The 27128-nt window shown below is 42.4% G+C and overlaps 1 protein-coding gene across 6 annotated transcripts; it reads right to left on the reverse strand.

Annotated features, from left to right (window-relative positions):
- Positions 1-1070: 1070 nt before the first annotated feature.
- Positions 1071-27128, reverse strand: GPATCH1 (G-patch domain containing 1). Of its 6 annotated transcripts, none has more exons than XM_053271043.1 (21): positions 26944-27128; positions 17565-17699; positions 15675-15760; positions 15166-15326; positions 14800-14897; positions 14486-14541; positions 13792-14031; positions 12977-13124; positions 12469-12548; positions 10752-10959; positions 9461-9742; positions 8384-8562; positions 8005-8132; positions 7574-7710; positions 6643-6812; positions 5736-6003; positions 4902-5006; positions 4083-4207; positions 2805-2950; positions 2689-2731; positions 1071-1400 (listed from the first exon to the last, which is right to left on the reverse strand). In XM_053271043.1, the coding sequence occupies exons 1-21, from the start codon at positions 27005-27007 to the stop codon at positions 1278-1280; spliced, it is 2982 nt and encodes a 993-aa protein (XP_053127018.1). In that variant the 5' UTR covers positions 27008-27128; the 3' UTR covers positions 1071-1277. The 6 variants fall into 6 exon arrangements, with proteins under 6 accessions (XP_053127018.1, XP_053127014.1, XP_053127013.1 ...); XM_053271039.1 differs by lacking the exon at positions 26944-27128 and adding an exon at positions 20575-20738 and having other exon boundaries at positions 4902-5003; XM_053271038.1 differs by lacking the exon at positions 26944-27128 and adding an exon at positions 20575-20737.

Genomic DNA, 27128 nt, shown 5'->3' on the forward strand with positions numbered 1-27128 from the left:
TCAATATCGACTTGACAGCACACTTTACCTTTAAGCTATAGGCATGCTCAAATGCAGGGTGCAGAGAGTAAGCTACTTCTGTGTGTAAACAACTCTGTGTGCATATGCTGTACACAGATTGTATGTTCTTTGAGCAAAACCTTGCAGCGAGGAAATGGCTTAACTAGCAAGCCAGAGTTTGCCAGTTTGAATCTCTGCTGGTGTGTTTCCCAGACTATGGGAAACACCTATATTGGGCAGCTGCAATATAGGAAGATGTTGAAAGGCATCATCTCAGACTGTGCAGGACATGGCAATGGTAAACCCCTCCTGTATTCTACCAAAGACAACCACAGGGCTCTGTGTGTGCCAGGTGTCAACACCAACAAATACATTTGATAGCTTCATCCCCCCAGTGTCCACTGTCACTGGGAAGATTTAGGAGCTGCAGACTGACTGGGTAAGGAGAACCCCCACCACTACAAAAATAATCTGGTGCTACCTAGATTAGCTAGATAGCACACTTCATGTGGGGGTTATTTCTCCCCTCCCCCAAAGCAGACCCTAACACAGTGCGACATGCATAATGAAATTTTACATCATTTCCTAGTGTCTTGATCAGTAGCCAATGCCTTGGGGGGGGGGGATCTTCTATTTGTTTACCTAATTTTTAGCCCAGGCCTTGACAAATTTTCTGTTAATCTAAGAGTCAGCCCAAAAATTTACAAGTCAGGCAATCAACACTTGGAAACATTGACAGACGTTGTGAGCAATCAGAGGGAAAGAGGGCAAATGGACTTTTCATCATCTTCTTTAAAAGGAACATACTTAGAACAGAAACACGGCTGCCTAGAACAAATAAGTTATATTAAGTAACTCTACCTCTGAATATCCTAGTTTAGGCACTGCAGCTAATTGCTAATGGCTCCCTGGCACCTGGGATTTGACAAGCCCTGTTAGCCACTCTGGAGGACAAATGTGAGGCAGAAATGCATTTTTTTATTATTGTTTTTTTTAAAAAAAACACCTCAATAGAATTCCCTGCTTCATATCTTCTCAGATTTTTCAGGAAATGATTTTAAGACATTAGACTTAGTAAATTCTGTTTATTAAAATTTCCTCGAGCTTATCTTCATTAAAATGCAGAACTTGCATGATTCCTCTTGATATTACAATATTGGAGTCACACAAAGTTGAGCCTTTTCCAGGATTCCACATTTCATTCGGTTAGCTATGAATCCACAAAATTAACAACATGTTATGATTTGATGCTATCAAATCCAACATAAATACAGTATTTACAGGACACTCAAATATGCTTTATATTGCTGATCTGCCATCATAGAGGAGATCTGTTTTGAGACTTGAAGGTGAGATATAAGAATCCAGGCTACCGTTTTTCTAGTGGAAGATGTTTTAGCCTAAAAGGGGGGGGGGACAGGTGTTGGAGGGGGGGAGGAGACAAGAAAATAATTGAATAGGTAAACAATGGAAAGAAACATTCAAAACTGCAACCAGAATTATCACCTGTTCTCTACCAACTGGTAATGTGAGATAATGCGAGCGAGCGAGTGAGAGATGCAGGGATTCAACAGAGCTTTTTTCAAACCAAAACTTTAGGACTGCCATGTTAACTTTAGGATTGCCCTGCTTGTAATAAATGAATTCACAAATGAGCCTGTTGGTGTACATTTTCACCATCTAAATCCAGTAATATTTGAAAATGCAGTTAAGCATCATAATTCCTCTTGATTACATGCCAACAAATTAAGATTATTCTCTAGTGAACAGATAGCATATAAATATACAAGATGCTATTGCATCTCATACGACAAACAAACAAACAAAAGTTTAATACTGGCTGCACAAGAACAGGCACTAAGAACAAATGCAATAAGAGCAAAAGTCGAAAAGTCAACAACAAACAGCAAGTACCGCCTTTGTAAAGAAGCAGATGAAACAGTGAACCACCTAATCAGCTGTTGTAAAAAGATTGCACAGACTGACTACAAACAAAGGCATGACAAGGTAGCAGGGATGATACACTGGAACATCTGCAAAAAAATACAAGCTACCTGTAGCCAAAAATTGGTGGGACCATCAAATTGAAAAAGTGGTAAAAAACGAAGATGCAAAAATATTATGGGACTTCTGACTACAAACAGACAAATATCTGCCACACAATACACCAGATATAACTGTAGTCGAGAAGAAAGAAAAACAAGTCAAAATAATCGACATAGCAATACCAGGGGATAGCAGAATAGAAGAAAAAAAAAAATCTCCAAATACAAAGATCTACAAATTGAAATTGAAAGGCTGTGGCAGAAAAAGACCAAAATAATCCCAGTAGTAATTGGCGCCCTAGGTGCAATTCCAAAAGACCTTGAAGAGCACCTCAGCACCATAGGGGTCACAGAAATCACCATCAGCCAATTACAAAAAGTAACTTTACTGGGAACAGCCTATAATTTGTGACAATATCTATAACAACAACAGCAACAATATTGATAATAAAATTCAGCCATCCCAGGTCCTTGGGAAGGACTCGATGTCTGGATAAAACAAACCAGTCAATAACACCTGACTGACTGTGTAAACAAGAAATAATAATAATAATAGTAATAATAATAATAATATTGCCACAGTTTATAAGCGAAAATCTGATAACCTAATCATTTTTAAATGGCAGAAAAATAAAATGTGTACCCTCTCCCTCCAGCTTTTCCTCTTCTGCTCCTGCTTAAAGTGTCTATGAAGAAAGAAAAAACGCTATTAACCTTCAGTTACATGTATGCATGTTGTTTGTCTTTTAGCCTTATCACCTTCTTAAAAGTTCCTGTGGTGGTATATCTGTGATCTCTTCTTCACTGTTACTGTCGCTGCTATCAGCAGTGTCTGAATCACTGTTTTTCTCAGATTTCTTATTCTTGTGTTTGCCCTTGGCTTTGTGTTTCTTGTGCTTCTTTTTCTGCAAGAGAAATCCAAATCTAATCTCTGAGTGTTTCTCTACCTCATTACAAAATTCATAAACAAACAAATAAATGGCAACCAAGTTTTCTATGGTGAGCATGTATAAGATTACCTAATGGTTATTCTGAAATTGAAAAGAAGCCTAATAGTACAATCCTATACATATTTACTAAACAAACAAACAAACAAAAAACACCAGACATATTGTAATGGGTTATGCGCTTAGGTAAGTACTCCACTGGGTCACAGCCTAAAGAAGTTTAGTGTCACCATCACTCTGAAATTACTAACAGATGCAGGCACTTAGTACCCTATTGCTATTCTAAAATGTTCCCCCACACCAAGTTCGGGATTTAATCCTGATTGCAGTCCCCTTCCTTGAACCCACTACATGCCCTTTCCTTAGATCTGTACGTAACAAAACCAAGGTGTTCAGGTTTGCAATAGTTCCTATGTATGTAGACTTTTGTTTACAAAACCTGAAATCCTAACACACATGTCTGGCAGAGAAGGGGCTGATCAGCTTGATTCCAGTCAGTTTCTATGGGCACAAGCAGGAACAGAAGAGAGAGCTACATAGGACCAAAGTATATCTATTTTCTGTAGCTTAAAATAAATCAGCTCAACACTGTCATGTCCCCACTGGGGCTGGAGCTCTCTCCTTTGGAGTACTGGGGGCTGTCAGACAGTAAGGCCTCAGCAGGTGACGGAGTGTTGAGAGATGGGATGGTTGCTGGCACCGATTCTCCCCCAACTCCCTCGGTCTGGCTGAGTGGGGTTTCGTCGACCCCTTTTGGGTTCCCTTTCTCCCTCGCTTTCATGGCCAAGCGAGGACTCTCTCATCCTCCATGAACTCTGTGGCCATTTCCATCATTGGCCTTTGCTTCATATGCCTCCCTGCACTCGCAGCAAGTCTCGCGAGATCTCGCAGCAAGATGTGTCCCCAATGGAGTCTGCCTTCTCCCCAGCCTCCACCTGGGCCTGCTATCCGCCCTCCTCTTTCCCTCCTGGGACCGGGTAAGTTGGGTCACTGCACCCAGGCTTGGGCTGCGAAGGTTGCAGGTGGCACAGAGGCATGACAAACATCAAACAAAAAGTTAAATATCATCTGCTTTTTAAGATGAGATCACCTTTTCCTTTTTGTGTTTGTGCACTCTTTTGGTCTTGTGTTTTCCTTTGCTCTTTTTAGTCTTCTCTTTCTTAGTCACTTCAGGAGAACTTGTCAGCTGTATTTCCTCATGCTTTGAAGGAATGTCTAAAGCACAAGTTGGGTGAGGAGAAAAGATAAATCAAACTTCTGAAGTATTAACTTTAGATTTCTGGAGTCCTCTTGAAAGGACTAGGCATCCTATTTAACCTTTTCTTTCTATATACAAACTATAGATACTGAAAAATCTTTCAGTCAGATAAGGAAGTCCAACACATCTACGATAGTACTAATCTTCTCCCAAACCTACTAATATGGATTCTGGATTTTGTACAGAATCTTGGCAGGATGAATGAAATTTTGATTGTACTAGTTTAAGGGTCTGTTGTTCAATAGCATTATTTGTATGTTCAATTCAAATGTTTGTGTTAGTTAAAGCTTAAACAAGATTAAAGAAACAAGCTTTGTTACATTGCTAATGGCATTAAACATTTTTGAACAAGATGATTTGGGGGCAGAAAAACCTGTCGATGTCATAAAAGTACACAACACTAGACGGATTCAAAAACAAGTTTTGTGAAATATTAGTTTAGTTGTCAACTGCAATGTTAAACCAAGCTCAAGGTTAGTCTACACTGCCAGTTTGCTTCTTGTTTACTTCTTTAGCATTATGTAAAAGCCTCTGTAGTTCTGAAACTAGTTTTAAAAAACAAACAAACCACAAATGCAATACAGTAGGTAGGTAGGTAGGTAGATAGCCGTACAGAATTCACATATGCAAGAATATGTCATCATCATTTACCGGAAACAACAGCTGGAGGCAGTCTTGGTCCAAATTCCTCTTCTTGATCAATTCTTTCCTTTGAGGGTGGAATTATAGTAAGAGGAAGCTCAGGTGTGATGACTTCTTTTGAATAAAAAAAGGTTTGGGTTTAAAAAAAAAAAAACACCTTAAAGTTTACAAGTAAACATTATGATCAAATGCAACACAGTAAGACTCACTATCCTGGGCCAGACATGTGGTCCACTGATTTGTTTGCAATTTCAGAATTCTGTCTCTAAAACTGTTGAGATGCCAAAGACCCTTACAATCTATAATAGACCTGCATGAATTTACACCACCTGTTTCTGTTATCTGGAGCATAATTTTGTTCAACACGTAGTTAAAGACTTGACAGCTTTATTGCAACAATTCTTAACCTTCTGTTGGCCTAGAAATTTACCAATTCTACATCTCTTAACAGAGTAAACCTAGAATTCTCCAGATTTTACCAAGCACTCGTAGGCCACATAAGAGTGCCTTCAAGATACAGCTAGTTCACATTGCTTGGCACAATGACACAAACATGCGTCCTCTCCTCATTCTCTCTATTTCAATTAGTTACTTTCTGGTTCAGGCAAACCTCTGCACACAGTTACACTCAAACTAACTATGATTTTTGCTTGCCCTCCAAATCAGGATTGCACATCAGCTTTTAAACGTGATATGGAATACTGGTTTGGAGGGCAAGTACAAGCCATAAGTACATGAAGCTAAGCAAGCAAGGAAAAAAGGAAATGTGTGACCATAAGGCTTGTTGCTGTAATTCCAAGCCATAGTTTGGCATTATGTCTGAACTGAGCTATTGACTATTACCTTGTACGTCAAGTGAAGGAGTATCTGGCAGATCATGAAGCTTTCTATGTTCAGAAGCTGAAGGAGTATCTGGCAGATCATGAGGCTTTCCATGTTCAGAGGCTGGTTCCTTCACTGTTAATGATTGGTCTTCTCCATCACTCTCTTCTTCAGATGAAGATGATTTTTCATCCGAAGAGCTGGCAAAGATGGCTTTAAATAAATCCATGGATGGTCTGCTTTCTTCTTCTTCTACTTCTTCATTGTGACCAATAGATTCACTTGCTGTCTGCATGAGAAAGCCAGAAGCAAAAGAGTGTACACAACGAATAATAAATGGCTTGTGACACAGGCGAGTTTAATTTCAGCTATTTATGGCAGCCTACTTGTGCACCATGCATAGGATATCGTAAGGTTAAATGACATTGGCTCACGGATCCTATTATCTCTGCATATTGATTGGTACCTTCCTTCTGTGCATAGATAATATGACGGTAGCATTGGTGAACAGTAATGTGATTGCTGGATGGCAACATAATTGTCAAGGACTCTTTGTAAGTAGCTAAAGTTGTTGCTACATTTTCTAATACTGTGCTTTTGATTTTGCTGCTGGAGCACAGGATGAATTAACTGTGCTGGGTAAGTTCATGTGCAGCAATGCCCATCACAATTGGATCACAGAATGGGATTATTAATCACTAGTTTACTTTTTGTTTTACTTTACTTCTTCACTTTAAAAAAACTATTCACAATAATACTATTCACTAAAAAGACCTATTTCTGAGGCCAGAGGTAACCATTAAGACAAGGTAAGGACACAGAATATTGACATTTGGACTAATCTGTCTTCCAAGAGGAAAAAGCTGGAAGGACCAAGTATATCAAGAATGCACAGTGTAGTAGGGTTTCCTGGAAGCAAACACTATACCTTATTGGAAACAGCTTCATTTGTCCTATTTTTGTCCTTCTCGTTGACTGGCGTTGGTGGTTGCTCCTGAACATTAACCTTTGATCTAGCCACACTTATGAATTCACTAATGGCATCCTTTTTTTTCTTCTCTTTGTCAGATACATCCCATCTTGATGGCTTCTTTGGCTCTTAAAAGTAAAGAGAAAGTTCTAGTGTTCCTTGGTGAAATTAAAAGTGTCATATTTGTGTCAAGAGTTTCAATTATTTTTACAACACGTATCTGATAATAAGAAAAACACACAGTTTATGGACCACATACAGTCCATTAACCTCAACAAGGCTTCGATTCTGCATCTGGCCCATTCCGTTTTCACTCTACTTGTTACCTAAAACATGTCTTGCTGTTTACATACTACCCAACTACTTCAGCAATTGGAATCTCGTACAGGAGAACCTCCTTATTCGTGGATCCATCATCCATGGTTTTGTGTATCCGTGGTTGGGTGATTGACATCCGACCTTGGTATAAACAATTTAAAACCAGCAAAAAAGGAGTTAACCACATATCTGCAGATCTGAGGCAGCTGGAAATGACTGGAAGAGATCATTTCCGGCCAACATTTTCTGCAACGAAGCCATTTTGTGGCTTGTTTACAGGGGTGGGGGGGGATGGAAAAATCGGTGGAAAATGCTTGAAAATTGATGGTTTTGCACTTTAGGGGGGCATTGCTGGAGGCCCACAGTGCACAGCAGGCACTTTATTTTGCCTTTTCAACCCCTTTTTGCCAATTTTTGGGCCTCCAGGAACCTAACACCTGTGATCCATTGCCCCATTAATCCAGTAATTGTGGTTTCCATATCTGCAGTAATAGCGGCGTATGAAACCCCCACAAATACTGAGATTTTCCTGTATTCTTAAACTTAACAAAAAAGGCAACGGTCCACTTACTGTTTGGAATACTACTTTCCTCCACTCCTACATTTGTGGGTTTGCTCAATGTCTTTAATGCAGAGTCAGATACCGTCAAGAAATTAAATACAGAATACTTGTCACGTTTCACTTTGGGCAATCCAACAATACATGATCTGAAGAAAAATTAAAAGAGGGTTTCCAAGTCATGTTTCTTTGTTAATCTTTTGCTATCAAAGAGATACCTTATCCAAAATGAAAAACACAAGTGAACAGTTAAAGGAAAACACAAAATTATACTTCCTTTGTTGTCAAGAACTTTAAAATTCTATTCTACAAATTCAAGAAGGCCTAAAAATAGCCCATCATATGTATTAAAAGCTTGCACAATGATTTCTTTTCCTATCTAAGCATCTACATTGCAACAATCCAAAACGGTTTTTTTAAGAGTGCTGAAATACTTAACGTACTCTGAATAGGGATCGGGAACATTAAACCTTTTGCACAATAGCTTGTCAGGGTGCCACTCAAACTTCTCTCTTGTGAGCTTCCCAAACATCTTCATCTTTGCAGCAGCCTCTTTGTCATCAATGTCCATCTGAAATAAACCACTCAGTGATTAGTATGCATAGTGCTGCAGAAAACAAAGCAGTAGCTACTCTATTGTACAGTGATTGCATAGTAACTCCCAGAGACAAAAGTTTCTGATTGTCTTTTTAAAGTTTCTGATTGTCTTAAAAGCACAACATTATTTTGGGAAATCGCTTTAAACAGCACTGTCAAGGTTAGTATAAGTCATCACAGTTTGGCGGGAGGGTCACTGAAGGACATGACATAACAAGAACACACCTCTTGATCTCGAGGGACTTCTACTTTATCCGTGTCATCTTCATGCTTAGCATGTGTAAACCTTGAAGATAAGACAGAGCTGGAGGATTTGTACAGCACTGCAGCACGAGAGAACTCCTCTTGCTCTCTTCCACGCTCCCATTCAGTCATATTCTGATCTAAACAGCTTTCTACCGTATCTAATGGAAGATAAATGAATGTAATGAGCAGCTCATAAAACCACACAGAATGGTATCTAATAAATATGCAGACATGGAACAAATACGAAGGTTAACCAAGATACTAGATTTAATTTATATTTATGTAATCTATAATCTCTAACAAATTGGATAACAATACTAAGACAAATTCCTAAACCATCCTGAAATAGGCTAGTATGTTTAGAAATAACCAACTGCACAGACATGAATATAAGGTGTCCAGTTTTAAATTGGGCCATAAGGGCGAAATCTATTATCAAGCCATTCCTTCATGGATTTATTACAGTTTCTCTTCAGTATTTTGTATATAAGATTCTAGCCTCTGTAATCATATTAAGAAGTCAGTTTAACATTATATTCTATCTTTAGTATACATTAGCAGAAAGAGTAAGGAAGGGATCCATTGAAGGAACTTTATATCACACACATGAAAGGAGAGAGCTTTCTTTGAAATCAATGAAATTACTCTAACGAATGTAAGATTTTAGCATAAGGAAAGAGAAATCCCTACAGCTCTGAAGACAAAGCAATCACTAGCATGAATCCTCCCACCAAAAAGAGGCGAGGTCTTAAATTGGTGCAAGGAAATAAGTTTTATTCTGATGTTTAAAAGGATAAATTTGTATACTGATGCAACTGGTTTTAAGTGTCAAGCAAATCTAATGCAAGTGGTCAAAATGTGCTTGGCATATTCAACAACATAATCAACTTCTATTTCCTAGCACCAGTTTGAAGCCTTGCCCCTTTTTGAGGGGGGTGTACTGAATGTATTTCAGACTTTTGATGCTACCCCTCCTTCCACTCATTCTAGCGCATTAAGATGTAGAATCTCTCTCATGACAACAGGGAAAGGGCTGCATGATCATTCACTGGTTACCTTTCTTTTCATGCTTAAGAGTTTCTATGTAATTTTCATATCGCTTTTGTTTTTCTGGCTGCTTTCCAAATGGCTTGAAATCACTAGGACCAGTGGTGGCCAACTGGGTCCCCAACGGCCACTTCAGTGGAGTATCGTGTAAAGCAGGTGCATGGAATTGGTTATACGAAGGTTGCTGAAGCAGCTCTGGAGCTTTCATCTGCTGTACGGCTGCCTGTTTCACTTCTCTGATTCTCTCCTTGTCTTTTTCTGACAGATACTCCAGAACAGAAGCTGCTGGACCTAATAAAGCAACGAAACATTATAACGTGTAGAGTTATGGCAAGCAACACATCTTTTAGTTTAAATGTTAGAAAATAAGTTTACAGGGGTTTCAGCTAAACATTATATTTGTAAACAAATTACAGTTCTATCTGTTGTCAAATGTCTCTTAACCACGTTGATGTTCCATTAGTGAGACTCAAGTGAGTGTCTGCATGGTGCCAGTACTCTGAAGTGTCCCCCCAAGGGAAGCCAGTCTGACCTCATCATTCCACTGGCTGTTTAAAACATGCTTCTTCAGGGGTTGATAGTTGACTAAGACCTTTCTACTGCTGTGATCATATTGATTATAGTGCTGCTGCCTGTTTTATTTATGGTAGTCCGTTTTAAATTTCTTGTTGTTACCTGTTATGTGTGAACGAAGGGGGGTAATGTCTTTAAAACAGATTAGAGAGTGATATTGGTACATACTCTTTTCAGCAACCTACGTCTTAGAACAGATGAAAACAGGACAATTTGCTCCCCTTGAAACTTGGGTCTTGAAATCTGTCTTATAACAACTGAAGACACCATAGAACAAGGCAAGGCACCGATTGGATTGGATAGGAGGGAACAGAATATAATGTTAAGTTGTGGGAAATACCCAGTTCACACACTCCAAGTAGCCACAGAGAGTCTTTGGACATGACAGTGAAGCAGCAGGAACAGGAAGTAAATGTGCCTTACGCTTTCTGTTTCTCTCATCTAAAATAGAGCATTTTCAACCCCCAGGTCCAGAAGATATGCAAGTTCCCAATCTTGAGAAAGTCGTGAATCTGCTAGGCAAGCAAGCATGTGAAAATTCACCATTTCATCGAAACAGTGATGCATACAAACATAGTAAATACAGCTCTAAATGTCTGGCTAAATCAGAGTTTTTTTATACAGGATTTCCACGAGGAAACTCATCAAGCTCTTTGGAAAATCAACAGTCAGGCAAGGGGAATGCTGTATATTTAAAACATTTTTTTCTTTACTGATTACTAGGTACCTTGAAGAGTTGTTTCACCCAGCAATTCCCTCCTCTGAGAAGCAGTATTTTGGTGTCTGCTTTGCAGTGTTGAATTGCTTTCAAGCTTCCCAGTGGATTCTGCTAACGTCTGCACTAGATGGGAGTTTTCACTACTAGCTTTTATCACGGGTCGAAAGTAATGGACTGGTTTGTAATCCTTTGGTAGATCAGGAGGTAGATAGATCTTCTAAACAAAAAAGCAACATAAAAAACATTGCATTTTTGTGTGCAGTCTCATGTTGATTACGTAAACATGAGATACATGCAATGCAGCTATCAAAGGCACTGAACACTAAACAAAGCTCAATCCTAAATCAGACCTGCAAAATAATACAGTATATACAATTGGATGCTAAACATTCTGAAATTCTGTGACTAGACACTGCTGCAGAATCCCTGGTAGCCACAGAATGTCAATTTATATCCCATGTCAGATACCACTAGCTCAGAGTTGCACTATTTCAGCCCTTCAGCTGTTGTTAGACTACAACTCCCATAATCCCCAGGCATAGTGATCAGTAGTCCGAGATTATAGAAGTTTTAGCCCAACATCTGTTAAGAGGGCCAGAGTTGTGCAACCCTGCACTAGCTGTTCCAGGCTGTCGATAGAATATCAGGTAGGAGAGTTGGTCTTGTGGTAGTGAGCATGAATTGTCCTGTTTGCTAAGCAGGGTCCACCCTGGTTTGCATTTGAATGGGAGACACAGTGAGCACTGTAAGCTATTCCCATAGGGGATGGGGCTGCTCTGGGAAGAGCAACTGCATGCTTGCAGAAGGTTCCAAGTTCCCTCCCTGGCAGCATCTCCAAAACAGGGCTGAGACTCTTGCCTGCAACCTTGGAGAAGCCGCTGCCAGTCTGCATAGACAATACTGAGCCAAATGGACCAATGGTCTGACTCAGTATATGAGAGGAAGGCAAAAAAGGATGCGCCCAGGCCAGGGTGTTGAGCTCTTGTCCTCAGCTCCTGAAAAGACCAACAGCCTGAGACATTTTATTAATCTTCTGTAATTTATTTCTTTTAATATTATAAACCGCTTTGAGTGCTTTTGTCAAGGCAGAAAGGCGCCATAAAAATGTAGCAAATAAATAAATAATAAATATGGCAGCTTCCTATGTCCCAATCCTTTCACTTCTCCCATCTTTGAACATTTTTCCCTTCAATGCAGTAAGGCAAACTGTGCAGCTAGAATTACATGTTTCTTGTAAAGGATGAATGAAGCACTGTAGAGGAGCCAATGTCACTAGAGGGTTTGTAAAAGCCTGCCATGTGCCAAATCAGATTGATCCTTTCATTTTAAAAAACGTATTTCATAGACCATCTTGGAGGTATGAGTTTGAGAATTATTCTGTTAATAATTCTGATTTTAAAATTGTCTATTTACTGCAGGGAGGGTATTGAAAGAGTTAAGACCTATGTTAACTCACTGCAGTGAATTGAACAAGTAGACGAACCTATATTGCTGCAGTTGAAAATATTTTCATTTCCGCACAGAAGCCACTAGTACTCTGGCAACTGGAGAGAGAGGAAGGATTGTGGGATGACAGCCTTCCACATAGTGAACCGCCAATGTGATTCTCCATTTCCTATCCCATGAACATTTCAGCAGAGTTCTGCAGGTTTCCACTTGTTCAAACAAACAAGAAGAGGAAAAATATCCCACTAAATTATTAATTCTGGGTAAAACGTTGATTTACCTTTTTGGAAGTCACAGACTTAGATGCCAGAGAGAAACCATCCAAAACCTTCCCGATATATTTAAGTTGTTTCTCTACTCCTAGAAAATAATTATAAAATTCATGAGCACTTTCAGAGGAAACGAACAGAGCAGAGTAACACACAATAATACTTCCTGCAGCACTCCACCCTGTAGGAGGCTACAGATAACTGAAAACAATATCCTTGGACTTCTGATAGGGATGTGAACGAACCCTTTTAAGGGCCTCCAAACCGGTTTGAAAACCGGCTGTTCAAGCGCATAGGGTACTTCCTGGTACTTCCGGGCAAAGAGGAGACGGGACAGCAGGGAGGTATGCTGCCGCTCCGAAGGAGGCTTTCCAAACAGCACACTGGCGGGGGGGGGGGGAGCTGAGGGAAGGGTGAATGCACTCTCTTCCGCCCTTAAAGTCAGACCCACCCCTGCCTTCGAACTTCCTCCGCCTGGTTCCATGCACATCCCTAGCTTCTGAAACCCCAAATCCACACCTTGCTTGCTTTTATATTGCTGGGGTGCTGTCCAGCCGTACAACCCATCTCCAGGCTCTTCATCTTTCAGAACAGTATCGTATCTGGAAAGCGATTCAGTAGCATAAATGTCATCGTCTTCCTCTTCCAAAGCTCCTACACCAAAAGCCTGAGGGAAACAAAATAAAAGACTATTGTAAGAGCCTGAATCTTGCGGGGGGGGGAGGGATCCATATGTTTGATTTTAGACTTCTTGGCGCTCTACAGGAATAGGCGGGCCCCCTACTACACTCTTCAGTGCCAGAGCAGGCAGGACAACTTGACACAGCAGCTGCATTCAAGTGGCACAAGCCATGGCTTAGGTGCTGAGAACACACCAGCGGGATCCTCAGGTTCACTCTCTTTGGACAGAATGGGAAACTGTGATTTGTTCAAAATTAAGCACAAGCTCTCTTCTTCCCTTCACACATGAAGGAAGGAGCTGGCAAAAGGGGGGGGATGCGTGAGCCGGAGGCTCGTGAGGAAGTGTGGTCCTTGACATCTTTGTTATCCATCCTGGATGGTTTTTTCCCTTTCCTTTTCTCATGGAAGTATTCACGTCATGCAAGCTCCTATCCCCAGTCTGAAGTAATGCAGCTTGGACCCACGTTTACCATCCCAGTGAGAACAGTGAGGCCATAGTGAAAAGCAGCGAGTTAGGCAAGGCCCTGAAAGTAAGCCCCCAGCACTGGAAGTCCTAATTTGAAGCCACAGGAGGGACTAAGATTTCAGCAGGCACAATTTACGGGCCTGTCTTCACAGCCATACGGAGAAGGTTTTGAGAATAAGGGTTTTACCTGGCCTGAGATACCAAGTTTTCGTCCTTTACTGTGCTGCAGCTCACCAAGCAGACCTGTATTTTCAGAACTGTGACTAAAAAGGCTCAAGTGTTCTTCTGAAACTCCAAATAAGGCTTTGGTGGGGTCCAGGCCTTTGTAACCAAGTCCATGGACATCCTCCTTAGGAGTCAGGTCTACAGGCATTACATCTTTGGGTGCAAACGTCACATTTTCCAGCAGATATTCATCATCTTCTTCCTTTAGGAAGTTAACATGTTAGTAATTATGCTTGATTATGAAGTCAATTACACTTTATGCCATTGGTTCTCAACCTTGTAGTCCATCAGCACCTGGGGACCCAACTCCCATCATCCTCTGCCCATGATAGCTAGAGGTGGGGATGATGAGAGTTGTAGTCCAACATTATCTGGGGACCCAAGGATGAGAACCCCTGCTTTAAGGACTTATGTGGATTTGTCCCTCAGTACTCTTGCCTCTGTTCACCCCACACTCTGTCAAAATTTAGACTGAAAGCTCTGTGGGGCAGAGACTTGTGCTTTGTCAGCTGTTTTACTTTGAAGAATGCTGCACACACTGACGGATGCTGTACAAATAATAAAACCACCTAGCTAGGATATCCATTACAAAGGACACTTTTAAATAATTTGTATAACCCATTATATTAAAAGGTGCCAAAAATTGCATTAAATACCTCAGATTCTTCAGACCCTGGTGGCAATGAACAACCATATATTTTCACTTCAGGCTCTGCAACCAAGTAGGATGATACAAAGTCAAAATGCTATAATTCTTCATTGTGTTTTCAGTTTAAAAGATACATTCACCATATACACTGCCATCTACAGTACCATTGAAGTCAGTGGGGCAACACCAGTAATAGATGGTCACTATGTAGACTAGTATGAAAGACAGAAGTAAAGATGAACAGCTGCCTAGTAGACTAAGATAAATGGACTAAACTCTGTTTCCCCTCACTTAAAAATAAATATGTTTAAGGGACTATACCAGGTTTTTGTTTGCGTGGTTTTCTCTTTACTCGTGGTCCAACTCCTTGTCCTTCTTTCCAGCCCATTTTTCGCAACAAGTCAACACCAATAGTTATCCTAAGAGGAATTTTATACACAGATAGTTATTGCAACCACACACATTAAAAACTCTCATGTTAATACCAGTAGCCATCTTGAAGCCATCTCAGCCATCAGCTAAGTTTATAGAGGAGAGAAAATAAGTTTTGCCAGTCTGTGTATGCCACCAATCAAGATACAGAAGCCAGTCCTTTAAATTTTGCTAAGAAATGTGTATATAACATTTGTATTTAAATAGTCCTTGACTTAGCAGTGTGGCACAGAATTTTCTTTAAGATGTACTCACTTTGCAGGTGCTATGAATTCATCCAACAGTGTGGCTCCAGGAATAGGAGCAACAACCCTAGCAATCCGCTGGGCCTTCTCCTTTATTTTATCTTTGCTTTTGGAAGCAAATTCATCAGTAATTGTAATTTCCTTAGGTGCTATTCCATGTTCACCAAGATCCTTGGGAGGAAAAAAACAAGTGAAAAGTTAATTGGAAATCATTTCTCTTCAGATCATGCAAGTCTTAAAATGGTAGTCTTGAAACTAAAAATAAAATCACTTGTGATATTTTCATTGCATTAATTGCAATGCTTTCATAAAAGCCATGGTCTCCTGATTACACCAAGGAAAAATATTTATTATGCACTCAAAAGACAAAGCACTATACACATACATTTGACAAATGAGGCATCAGAAGAGGTTCTATTATCATAAACAAACATCTATAGATCACACACACAGGAATTATAGGAAATTATAAAGCACCAAGGATTGAATTAAAAGTGCTGCTGTATTCTGAACATTTACCTCTTCATCCATAAAATCTTCTGGCCCAAGGACAGTTTTTTCTGCTCTCTTTTGACGTGATGATACAAAGGTCGATGGTGCCCATCCTGTAAAGATAACAACTCATCTTCCTAAGACATGAGATCAAACACTTCTGTAGCATTTTAAAAAAGAAAGCAATTCATTGGGGGGGGGGAATTAAAATATAAGCGAGTTTACACCAAACTGCACATCACAGAAAGTACAAACTAAACTTTATAGTTTGGTCAAGCTGGCCCTGGAACACAAGAGTACCATAAGACAATAAACGCAGAACAACAAAGCTATTACAAAACTGATTAATTCTGCAAGCAAATTTTCACTAGGAAATGTGTTATTCTAATAATGGAATAATACAGTGTTCTTCACTGTAAGGCACTGGGGTCAGCGGTGGCCCCCATCAACGCTAAGAGCGGCTTCCCGACTAATTCTTTACCGGGCCTGTGTGAAGCTTCAGCCAAAGCTGAATACTCTGCGCAGTCTCCCTGGCACCAGGCAGAGAGAAACATTCTCACCATGCAGTGCTGCACATTAGGGATGTGCACAGAACCAGTTCGGAGGCCCTTTATGGGCCTCTGAACCAGTTCAACGGACCGGCGGTTCTGCCGGTTTCACGTCGGGGGGGTGTCTAACTTTAAGGGTGGGGGAGGGTGCGCTTCCCACCACCACCCCGGCACGTTTCCCCCACCAGCACTCAGTTTTCCAAAAGTGCTTCCGGGTGGCAGCGTACCCTCCCTGCCACCCCGTTTGCCCCGTTGTCCGGATGTGACCGGAAGCAGTGAGTGTTCCAGTGCTTTGTCCAGTGCCCCACAGAGCTCTTTAAGAGTCTCTCTTAAATGGCCCTCCCAGCACTGAGAAAAACACAGTACTGTGTGGAGGCTAGCACAGTGGGAAAGGGTTCTTGCGCTGAATGCTTTTTGCCAAAGTGGCCTGTACTTGAAAAACAGTGATGATCACTAAAATAGTATACAGGAGAACCCTGGTATCCACAGACCTGATATCCATCGTTTCGTATAAACGCGGTCAGGTAATTGGCACCCAAGCTCAGTGTGCGTGGAAAAACATGGCCCCAAAAAAGGGTTAAGACTCACACAGAAATTACCTCCGAGGACATTTCCACCTGCCATTTTGAGTAAGGGAGCCATTTTCTGGCTCATTTTTGTACAAACAAAAACAGCAATTTTTTTGTGGGGGAAAAGAAAGTTGCAGGGTTGGGGGGGGCATTGCTGGACAGCTGGAGACATAGCATGCCACCCCACCCCCTATTTCTGCCCTTTTTTGTGCATTTTTGCTGGCTAGGGAACCTAACCCCCCCGATTCCCATTGCCCTAATGCCCTGTTATCAGCAGTCTCACTATCCGTCCCCTCCAGAATGGAACCCCCATGGATAATGGAGTTCTCCTGTAATGTTAAAAGCAAAATCGAAAGGTTAAATGTAAAATGAATTAATACACACCAATACTCTAGCATCTACACTGGCTTGCTATGCTACAGCATTTGGGGCATGATGATCCTTTATAACCTATGGATCTTTAAAATGACTTGGGCAGTTCATATTGCTGAGATTGCTTGCTTTGATTCCATGAACTCTATGGTAAAATGAGAGTGGCTCTATGGTGGGGCCCTCCATGTGCCAAGTCTGAACCACAAGGGCAGAGGAGTTCTCAATGGCTAGTCCACAGCTTTGAGATCCTTCAGAAATCTATTCAAGCTAAAGAACAATTATTTTAAGACAGTCAGTTGGAACAAATTATAATATGTCAATTAATCTCGTTTCTTTGTACATGAATAGAGGGCACTGTTCTGGTAAGCAACCACAACCTGCAGTCTCTCAAGGAAGTAATTAACTTTCAGACATTAATGATCACTAACCTTCTTTTGAACCCACAGTGTTAAAATAGCCAGCAGAGAAGCCACCACTAAATGCTCCATGAAAACGCTTGTACCGTCCCTTCTCATCTTTGACAGTCTGTTCTTGTAGAGGGATTGGTTTCTTAATTCGTTCACCTGCAATTATTTTAAAAGATATATAAATAAGTGAATAGAAGGCGGCAACAACGTAGGTGTACATATCAGTGATACAATCTGAAAGACACACACACATTAGTTCTTCTCTGAGGGAGGATAGGATACCTCCTTGTCTTAAGGAGGCTATCATTAGACCATACTTTGGACCTCTCAGAGTTAGGCAACTATAGGCCCATCTGAGTACCAGTTGCAGGGGATGCCTCTGAGTACCAGTTGCAGGGGAGTAACAGCAGGAGAGAGAGCATGCCCTCAACTCCTGCTGTAGGCTTCCAGTGGCATCTGGTGGGCCACTGTGTGAAACAGGATGCTGGATTAGATGGGCCTTGGGCCTGATCCAGAAGGGCTGTTCTTATCTCTAATCTCCCATGCTTGGGCAAGGTGAATGAGAGGGTGGTGGCCTCTCAGCTCCAGACAGTCCTAGAGGAAACTGATTATCTAGACCCATTTTAAACTGGCTTTCAGGCTTCTCTATCTCAGGTTCATTTTAAAAAGACCTTTAAGACACACCTGTTTCCGCAGGCTTTTAATTAAAATTTTAATTGTTTTTATCCTGTGAAATTATTTTGTTTCACCCTCTGAATTGTTTTTAATTGTTGTTTTTATTCTGTGAAAACATTTTGGTTTTTGTTGTTGTTATATTGTAATTTGGATTGTTTCTAAATCCTAGACATGTATATATCAGGTATATAAATATATGATAAATAAATAAGTTAGCAGCATATGTTGTCGTGCCAATACATCATGTTACCTCTTCCCCTGGGATCCTAGTCCTCCAGGCCACAAAGAAAGTGGGCTGGAAAGTCACCAAGCCCTCTCTTCACTTATACACATGTGAGAACCCCCATCCCCAATAAACATACAGTACACACTAGCTCCCCCTTAAGATCAGTTCATAGCCAGATGAACCAAGAAATTCAGCCAAACCTTGCCCTTCCTGCTCTGTGTCATCACAGGAGAGTCAGGCAACTCAAAACTTCTCGGATATTAAATTTCAGCTTAGGAGCACTGAGCTACTCACATCACCAGTGTTAGTTTAGCTTAGACTATAAACACATGACAGTTACTTCAGCTCAGAAACCTGCTAACGCTAACTTCTAAGAACATAAGAACAGCCCTGCTGGATCAGGCCCAAGGCCCATCTAGTCCAGCATCCTGTTTTGCACAGTGGCCCACCAGATGCCGCTGGAAGCCACAGACAGGAGTTGAGGGCGTGCCCTCTCACCTGCCATTACTCCCCTGCAACTGGTGAATTCTGTTCTGCTAGCACCTGCTAATACCATGGACAGCCAGGAAAACAAACAAATGGAACATAGAACAAATCAATCCATAATTTTCACTGGAGGCACAAATGACCAGGTTCAAACTATCATGCTTTGGACACATTATGCAAAGACCCAGCTCCCTGGAGAAGTCCATGATGCTGGGGAAAGTTGAAGGAAAGAGAAGAGGACGACCAGCGGCAAGGTGGACGGACTCAATTACGACAGCAATGAAGGCACCACTGAGAGACCTTAAGGTTAAATTGAAAACAGATCATCCTGGAGAGAATCTATCTATGTGATCGCTAAGAGTTGACACCAACTTGACGGCACTTAATCAATCAATCAATGCCCGAACCAGCACGAGAGCGGATTCACACACCACACCAGCCACCTCTGAGCACGGGGATCACACTTGCTCAGAGGCACCATTTGTGCCAATCAGGTATCTTCAGCTGATTTCTGTGACATACACTAGTGGCACCTGCGGTCATAAAGTGTGAACCTAAGAGATGAATTACAGTGTGGTGGAGAATCCAGAACTGTGTCATGAGAAATGTGTTACGAGACACAATGAGAACGGTTTGCCTTGAGAAAACAGAACTTGAGAACTGTTTTCCAGGTTAATGTTAAGAGAATGTGGTCTGCTCCAGCCCTCCCCACAGGGAGCAGAAACAGGGAGGGGTTGCAGGGGGGCAAGCGGCTTGTCTAAGGGGGGCACTTGCCGCCCCCCCCCCGCACAGCATAGATGTAGAGCTTTTCCTAGGTTTTTCAATTCATCACGTGTGAAGGGGCCCTGAGCACATCTGGGACGTCAGCTGTGGGAATTCAGGCCAAAGGCTCCTCAAGCCCGGTCAGCCTTTCCAGGCAGGCTTGTGCCCCTCCACACTTAGAAGTTCAACACGATCCCATCAGTTTAGATCGTTCACCCAGGCTTCCTGATTTAAGAACATCCATATACCGCTTTTCAAGCCAAAGAGACGTTGGCAACGCAGTTTACACAGCCAAAGCAACGAAAGGAGGACTCCACCCCCAATGCCCCCTCTCTGCTGAGGGTCCACCACCCCCCACATTGGTGCTCCTTGGGGCTGCAAGGCCAACCATGCAAGATTGGCCTGGTGGCCTCTCCAGGAATTGGCTTCCCGTCTCCAGGTTCTTGGAAGTAACCCTGGAGATTTTAAGGGCTTGATTTTGGGGGGGGGGGGGGTATTGGTATGGGGGGGACTTGCTCTTGATATCCTGTCCCCCGTATTGATATGGGGGAGGGGGCTTGCTATTGATGGGCTTGCTATAGATTTCGAGGGGGGGGGGCTTTAGGAAGAGCTTCAGTCAGAGTCGGCCACCCACCCACCCACCCGCCAGGCTCGTCCCTCCCTTCCAGGGGCGCTACTACAAGACCAAAGCGCAGTCCGGAGAGGTGGAGGGAGGGAGGCTGGCGGCCCCGCTGAGCTGCGCGGGGCCGGCTTCCTCCTCACCAGGGAACCAGCGCAAGGAGGGTCCGGGCGGCTGCCGGACGACAGCGGGCCGCCCTTCCGCGCCCAGCGGGAGGGAGAAAGTGGGGGGGGGGACACGCGCGCCGACAGCCGCAGCCTCACCCTCCTCCAGGGGCTCCAGCGGGGTGCCAAGGCTCACCAGCTCGTCCTCCTCCTCCTCGTCGCTCCCGCCGGCCGCCATCTTGGCAGCAGGCCTCGGAGTCGGAGGGGGAGGAGGAGGCGGCTGCGCGGCCCGCCTCCGTCCTGCTGCTGCTGTCTGGCCTCGCCCTCGCCCGGCCGCAGATCCGCCCGCCGTGGGGTGGCTCAGGCTGCAGCAGCAGCAGCGGGTGCCTCGTGCGTGGGGCGGGGAGGGTCGCTCTGCCGTCATTTATTTGTTTGTCTATTTGTCTGTTTGTTTTTGGGAGGGCGCCTTCACTCTCAGAGCGGATACAATTATATGGACTTGGGTTACTCAGGACTAACTTGTATTTTGGGGTGCTGTCAGTGCAGCTTAGTCTTGACTAACTGATGTGGATGTTGTCCCAGGTCTCTGCATGTACCCAGAATGTTGGGGGCAATATGCTACATCATTGTAAACCGCTTAGAGAGCTCCGGCTATAGAGCGGTATATAAATGTAAGTGCTATTGCTACTGCTATGTGGAAATGCTGGAGAAGAAAACATTTTAAAAAAGAATTTCTTTTATTACATTTATATCCCGCTCTCCCTCCAAGGAGCCCAGAGCGTTGTACAGGGTTATGTTTATCCTCACAACAACCCTGTGAGGGAGGTTAGGCTGAGAGAGAAGTGACTGGCCCAGAGTCACCCAGCGAGTTTCACGGCTGAATGGGGATTTGAACTCGGGTCTTCCTGGTCCTAGTCCAGCACTCTAACCACTACACCACACTGGAAAGAAAAAAAAAAGAAAAAGATAAAGGGCATGCCTTCTAAAGAATGGGGGAGCAGGAGACTGTAATATGCTATTCATCAAAACATAAATAAAATAGCATATATCTTTATTTTCTGTTTCTTTTAATCTTTTTCTTGCATCTGTTTCTTTTTTAGAATTTTTCTTTTAAGTTCTGGAGGTTTAACATCCTCCAGTCTGAAGAAGAGTTCTGAAGAACTCAAAAGCTTGCTCAGTACTTTGAGACATTTTAGTTGTTTCTAACTGTAGGGTATTTTCCTACTATAGTAATTGTAGAGTACAGGCAGTCCAACTAGATACCTAGCTATTACCCTACTTTAACTGCAGGGATAGTTTTTCTGGATTAATTAATCCCAGGATGAAAATATATAGGTTGCCAGATGTTTCATTTTATTTGTGTTCATGGTCTCCTTGCTTTTCCCCCCTCCAGTGATCCTTCAGCTTGTCAAAAAAAATGGGCCAGCTTTCTTTCTTTTAAAAGTCACAAAACTGTTTACTTAACCCAATCATGTCTTTGAAGAGCACAATTTTCCTAGATCCTGTCACATATTGGCCAGGAGAGTTCGCTCAAGAGCCACCTGATCAATCACAGGAGTGTTATGGATCTTGCCTCTGGCTGTTCCCTCTCTTTTTAAGTTGAAACATCAAAATTTACCCTTTTAAACCTATTCATACACCACTTTAAGAATTAATGACCCAACATTTGTAATTTTGTTCTTTCCCTCTGCTGTGGAGGCATGCCATGGAGGTCAACAGTTTTCAAACTCAAGTAAACCAGATTAACAAGAACCAACATGGCTATCTCCATTTTTTTTAAAGTTATGTCACTAACCAACTGATCTGGGGTGGACGGACAGGGATCACTTCTTAGTGGTAGAATAAGTGCAGATAAAGGAGTGTGTGTGTGTGTGTGTGTGTGTGTGTGTGTGTGTTTACCCAATGTATACCCCATCTGTCAAAAAACATTTTTCACGGCAGTTTATAATTTGATATTTGTAGTAGTAGTAGTAATATACAGCAACAATAAAACATTACAATTCAGATAACATAAAAACAACTATCATAAGACATGTATTATTTAATGGGATGACCTCTGGTTCTAATGTTGTGAGAGAGGATAAAACTTCTCACTTTCCACATCATGCATGGTTTCCCACAAGTTCTACATGAACTTCTGTATTTGACTTGTTATGGGGGAAAATGAGTATTTTACATAAAAACGTTTCCTGCATAAGTATATTATCGATATATATATATAATTCTCTAAGGCTAATCCTGTGCGTGGCAGCTCTCGCGAGGGTTCTGGAGCAGCTGTCGGGAGTTGCGAGAGTTGGTGAGAAGGGAGGGAGACTGAGGAGGAGGAGAAGGTGGCGGCAGTGCTGCCATTGCACGCTGCCAAGGACAGCTGAGCAGGTGGTAAAAATGGGGCCGCTGGCCTCCTCATGAGGAGGATGAGAGCTAGCGGGGGAAGGAGGCAGGGGAGGTTGAGGAGAAGGCAGCGCTGCCACTGTGAGCAGCCAACAAAAGCGGGCCACCAGGCTCATGATGAGGAGGACGAGAGCTGGCGGGTGGGAGGGAGGTCGAGGTGGCGGCGCCACTACGAGTAGCCGAGCAGGCAGCGAAAATGGGGTGTCGGCCTCCTTGCAAGGAGGGTGAGAGCTGCCAGAGGAAAGGGCGGCGAGGGAGACTGGCTGAAGGAATATCTACTCGGATATCTACTCAGCCATGCAACTTACTGGGTGACTCTGGCCTTTTTTGCCTAATGACAGAAAAAGCAGGCTTCATATGTATGTACAGTAACATTTTCTGTACCTCTTTTAGTATATGAATAAGCAAAGGGCAGTCTTCTTTATTCAGCATAAGAGAAAGCAGCTGTTCCTGTTTCTCTGTGCCAGGGACATTTTTCATTGGCCTGACTGACAACTGTTGTAGGCACAGAAGCAGGGCCAGTTGCGGAGGCCCCAGTTATTGCGCTGCCTGAGGTGCGGCACTAAATGTGGGCTTGCTCGTGGCCTTGGTGAGGGCTGGCCCCCTTTCAGCAATGACCCTTGCAAACTCTGAAAGTGTGCAACGGGTGGGAAGGAGGGAAGCTTCTCCTCCTTCTTGTACGCTTTGTCAGGAGGACAGCCCTCTTTCTTCTCCCCACACAAAGCTTGCAAGAGTCAAATGATCCCAAAGAGCTGCTCCGATGGAAACACCATGGCGGCGGCAAACACAACAAATATTTATGTGCCGCTTTTCAACAAAGAGTTCCCAATGCGGTTTACATCGATATAAACAAATAAAATGCTCCCTGTCCCCAAAGGGCTCACAATCTAAAAAAGAAACCTAAGATAGAGACCAGCCACAGCCACGGGAGAGATGCTGTGCTGGGGATGGATGGCAGTGACAGGGACAGGAGCATCTTGTCACCCTGCTGATGTCCCAATAACCTGCCGCCTGGAGTCACTGCCTCGCCTCACCTCATGAAATGACCGCCCTTGGGGGCAGTTAAAAGTTGGCAGCTGCAGGAAAAAAGACCTTATCAGCTCTGCCATGTCAGCCCACTCATCACACTAGCCATATTAACTGGCCAATGCATAAATACTTTTGCTTGACCTTTGGAACAGTGTGGTGCATTAGTCACAAGAAACACATGCATAGGTCTTTTAAAATTGATGACGGCTACCCCACCTGGGGATTTATAACAGCTCAGGTAAACAAGCTGGGATTGAGTACACACCTTGGCACTGCAATATCCATTAATCCTACCTGGTTGAAGATGTGTCATCCAAACACTATGGAAAGATAACGAATACAGTTCTAGTCAAAAATCTATTCGAGACCTTACAGGGTTGAAATTAAGTTTGTAGCTAGAACTTAGTTTCCAAACCAAGGAGTTGCTGATGAGGCTTAAGCCTCTCATCCAAAATCCCTTCAGAAGTATTCAGAGGGACTTTCACATTTAATGTTAGGATGTCTTGCAGAATGGGTCCTGATCAGGGGTGTAGGGACCGTGGAGCAAGTGGGGGGCAATTGTCCCCTGGCTGCCAGGGTCTGGGGGAGCCACTAAGGCTCCCCCTCGCTCTCAGCCAGCCCCCTCCCACGTCCAGGTAGTGCACGAGGCACTTGCTGGCTGGAAGTGCGAGACACACTCCGCTCCTCCCCAGCCAGTGTTTCAATGAAACACTGACTGGGGAGGGATGGGAGAGGTATTGGCCCCACCCCTGCATCTGATGTCTGCAAAGGCACATACACCCCAAGCCACACCCAATGCATCTGATGTCATCATCATCAATTTTATTACAGCCATTGGCCAGCAGAACTAGAAATAACAAACATATCCAATACAACAATACTAAAACGCAATAAAACAAAGTACAGTCATCCATTAAAAATTAGTTTTAAAAGCATAAACTAATAATAATAATAATAATAATTATAAACAGCTCCCACGGTTAAGCACTTAATTGAGACCTTAACCTAATGGCAATATAAAATAATTTTGCTACAGTTTTTGTAATCTCAGAGCTTACATCCACGAGACAGTAATATGTATAAAAACGCTCGCACCTCCCAGGAAATTTGAGTAACAAAGGGGAAATAAGTTCTTCTCTAGCATCCCGATACAAAGAACAATATAGCAGAACATGGGAGACAGTTTCCAGGAGGCTAGCACCACAAGGGCAAAAAACCGTAGCAGATTGGTCTTTAGCAAACCTCTGTTCCAAAAGAGAAGAGGGCAACACATTTAACCAAGCCCGAGCAAATGAGACCCAAAATTTAGAAAAGTGCAACGTTGTTAAGTAAATTGCACCTCTATCTCCCCTAGGTGGCAAAATCCCAAAATGCAGAGGGGAACAAGTCTTGTTAGCCAAAGACATTAGTTCCTGACGTTCAGTGTCATGCAACCGGAGAAATAGTATTTCCTTCACCTTACTGCATTCCTGAGTGAGAAGTTCAAAAGGAGAAAGGCCCAGTTGCATTATTTTGTTATTTACATATGTTAGCCAAGAGTTGGGATAGGAATCCACCCATAAGTACTGAAAAAAAGAGAATTCCTGAATCTCTGAGCAGAGTTTACACCGACTGGCAAAGGTAAGCTCCCAGGCTTTACAAGCTATGGAGAAAGACCCAGATTCCAAGCATAGAACAGGATGCATAGAACAGGAAGCATAGAATACAGGATGCCTTTCAGCATCTTCCTATATCGCTGCTGCCCGATATAGGTGTTTCCCATGTCTGGGAAACATACCAGTGAGGATTTGAACTGGCAACCTCTGGCTTGCTAGTCAAGTCATTTCCCTCTGTGCCATTAGGTGGCTGGTGCCTTGCTCAAGGTATGAGCCAAAGGCTCTTTCCCTCTGGCTGGCTCTTAGCCTGGGACTCGAAGTCTGGGGCTCACAGGAAAATACCAAGTCTCAGCAGTGGATATAGTGACTCTACAACCCCCTCAAGAGAATTTATTATTTTTTAAGATTCAAGAGAGTTTTCAGATATTGATTAGCTTTTGTGAAGACTGCTGCTCTTCTCCAATCCACCATGATAGATTGAAACATTGCTTTGGATGGAATCTGAATATTTTATAGTGTTTCCTCATCAGACATGTTCAAATGCTAAGGACTATCTTCAGAAATAGACTTATTGATTCCTTCCTGCACTATATGTGGGAAGGAGAAGAAGAAAATAGAGGAAGAAGGTGAGCGTTAACACAGCTCTGCTCCCTCTGTGTGACTGTACTCCGTGTTTGTTTATCTGTTGCAGATAGGAGATTCTCTTAAGATTTGACTCTTGAAGGCTTTTTGTCGCCTCATTGTGTATTGTGGGGATATTGCGTATTAATTTCTTCAACTGATTTTTATGTTTAAAGAAGTAACCCAGTAGTCATAATAGACGACAGAGTATTTTATCCTCTAATAATGTTCAAGTTCGTAGTATATTTTGTTATCTTGAATGAGACCTTTTAAGGGTACAGTAATATGCGTGGGGGGGTCAAAAAAGTATAGCTCAATTCATACAGAAAAAGGATACAAGAACTGGTAGGAAACAGAATATTGAAGCACTGGAGAACATGACATCAGAAGAGTTTATATCTCTATTGAGAAGAGAATTAGATCAATTCAAAACTGACATTTATCAGAAACCAGATCAGGCAACTAAAACATTAGGAATAAAACTAAATTAACTGGACAATAAAATTGTGAAGTGACAAAAGTGTAACAATATATGTACCATTGTTAGGTATTTTCAGTTATAATTGTGGTTGATTATTTATTTATTTATTTATTTATCTATAAGTTTGGTTTTTCAATTGTTTTACATAATTGATGTTTGAAGCTTAATTGGATCTTTCTATATGCTGTTTTTAAAAAAACAAATAATTTTTGTTAAATTTGAAATTTATTTTCATGGGAAGCATCCACACAACATAGGAGGAGGTCTCTAACCTTTTATTCCAAATAACTAACATAGCCATTTCACACTCTTCCAAAATAATCTATCTGAAACTGGCATGCAGTGTCTTTGTGGCAGCAGTTGTAAAAGTCTCCTTTCTCCAAGTGTACATTTATAGATGTTTTCACTCACCGCCCACTAACTGGAACACTGCTGGGCACCCAAGAATGCTGGGTGGAAGGATGTTGTCATTCATTCTGGGTCTCTTTCTTGAATGAGAAGCATTTTTTGAAAGACTCCCCACGCTCTGGATAATGATTCAGTCAAGAAGGAGGGGAAAGGAATGAACCACTGTGACCACGTTATCTCTCCTGGTG

The sequence above is a fragment of the Hemicordylus capensis genome, chromosome 9, assembly GCF_027244095.1.
Source record: "Hemicordylus capensis ecotype Gifberg chromosome 9, rHemCap1.1.pri, whole genome shotgun sequence".
NCBI lineage: Eukaryota > Metazoa > Chordata > Lepidosauria > Squamata > Cordylidae > Hemicordylus > Hemicordylus capensis.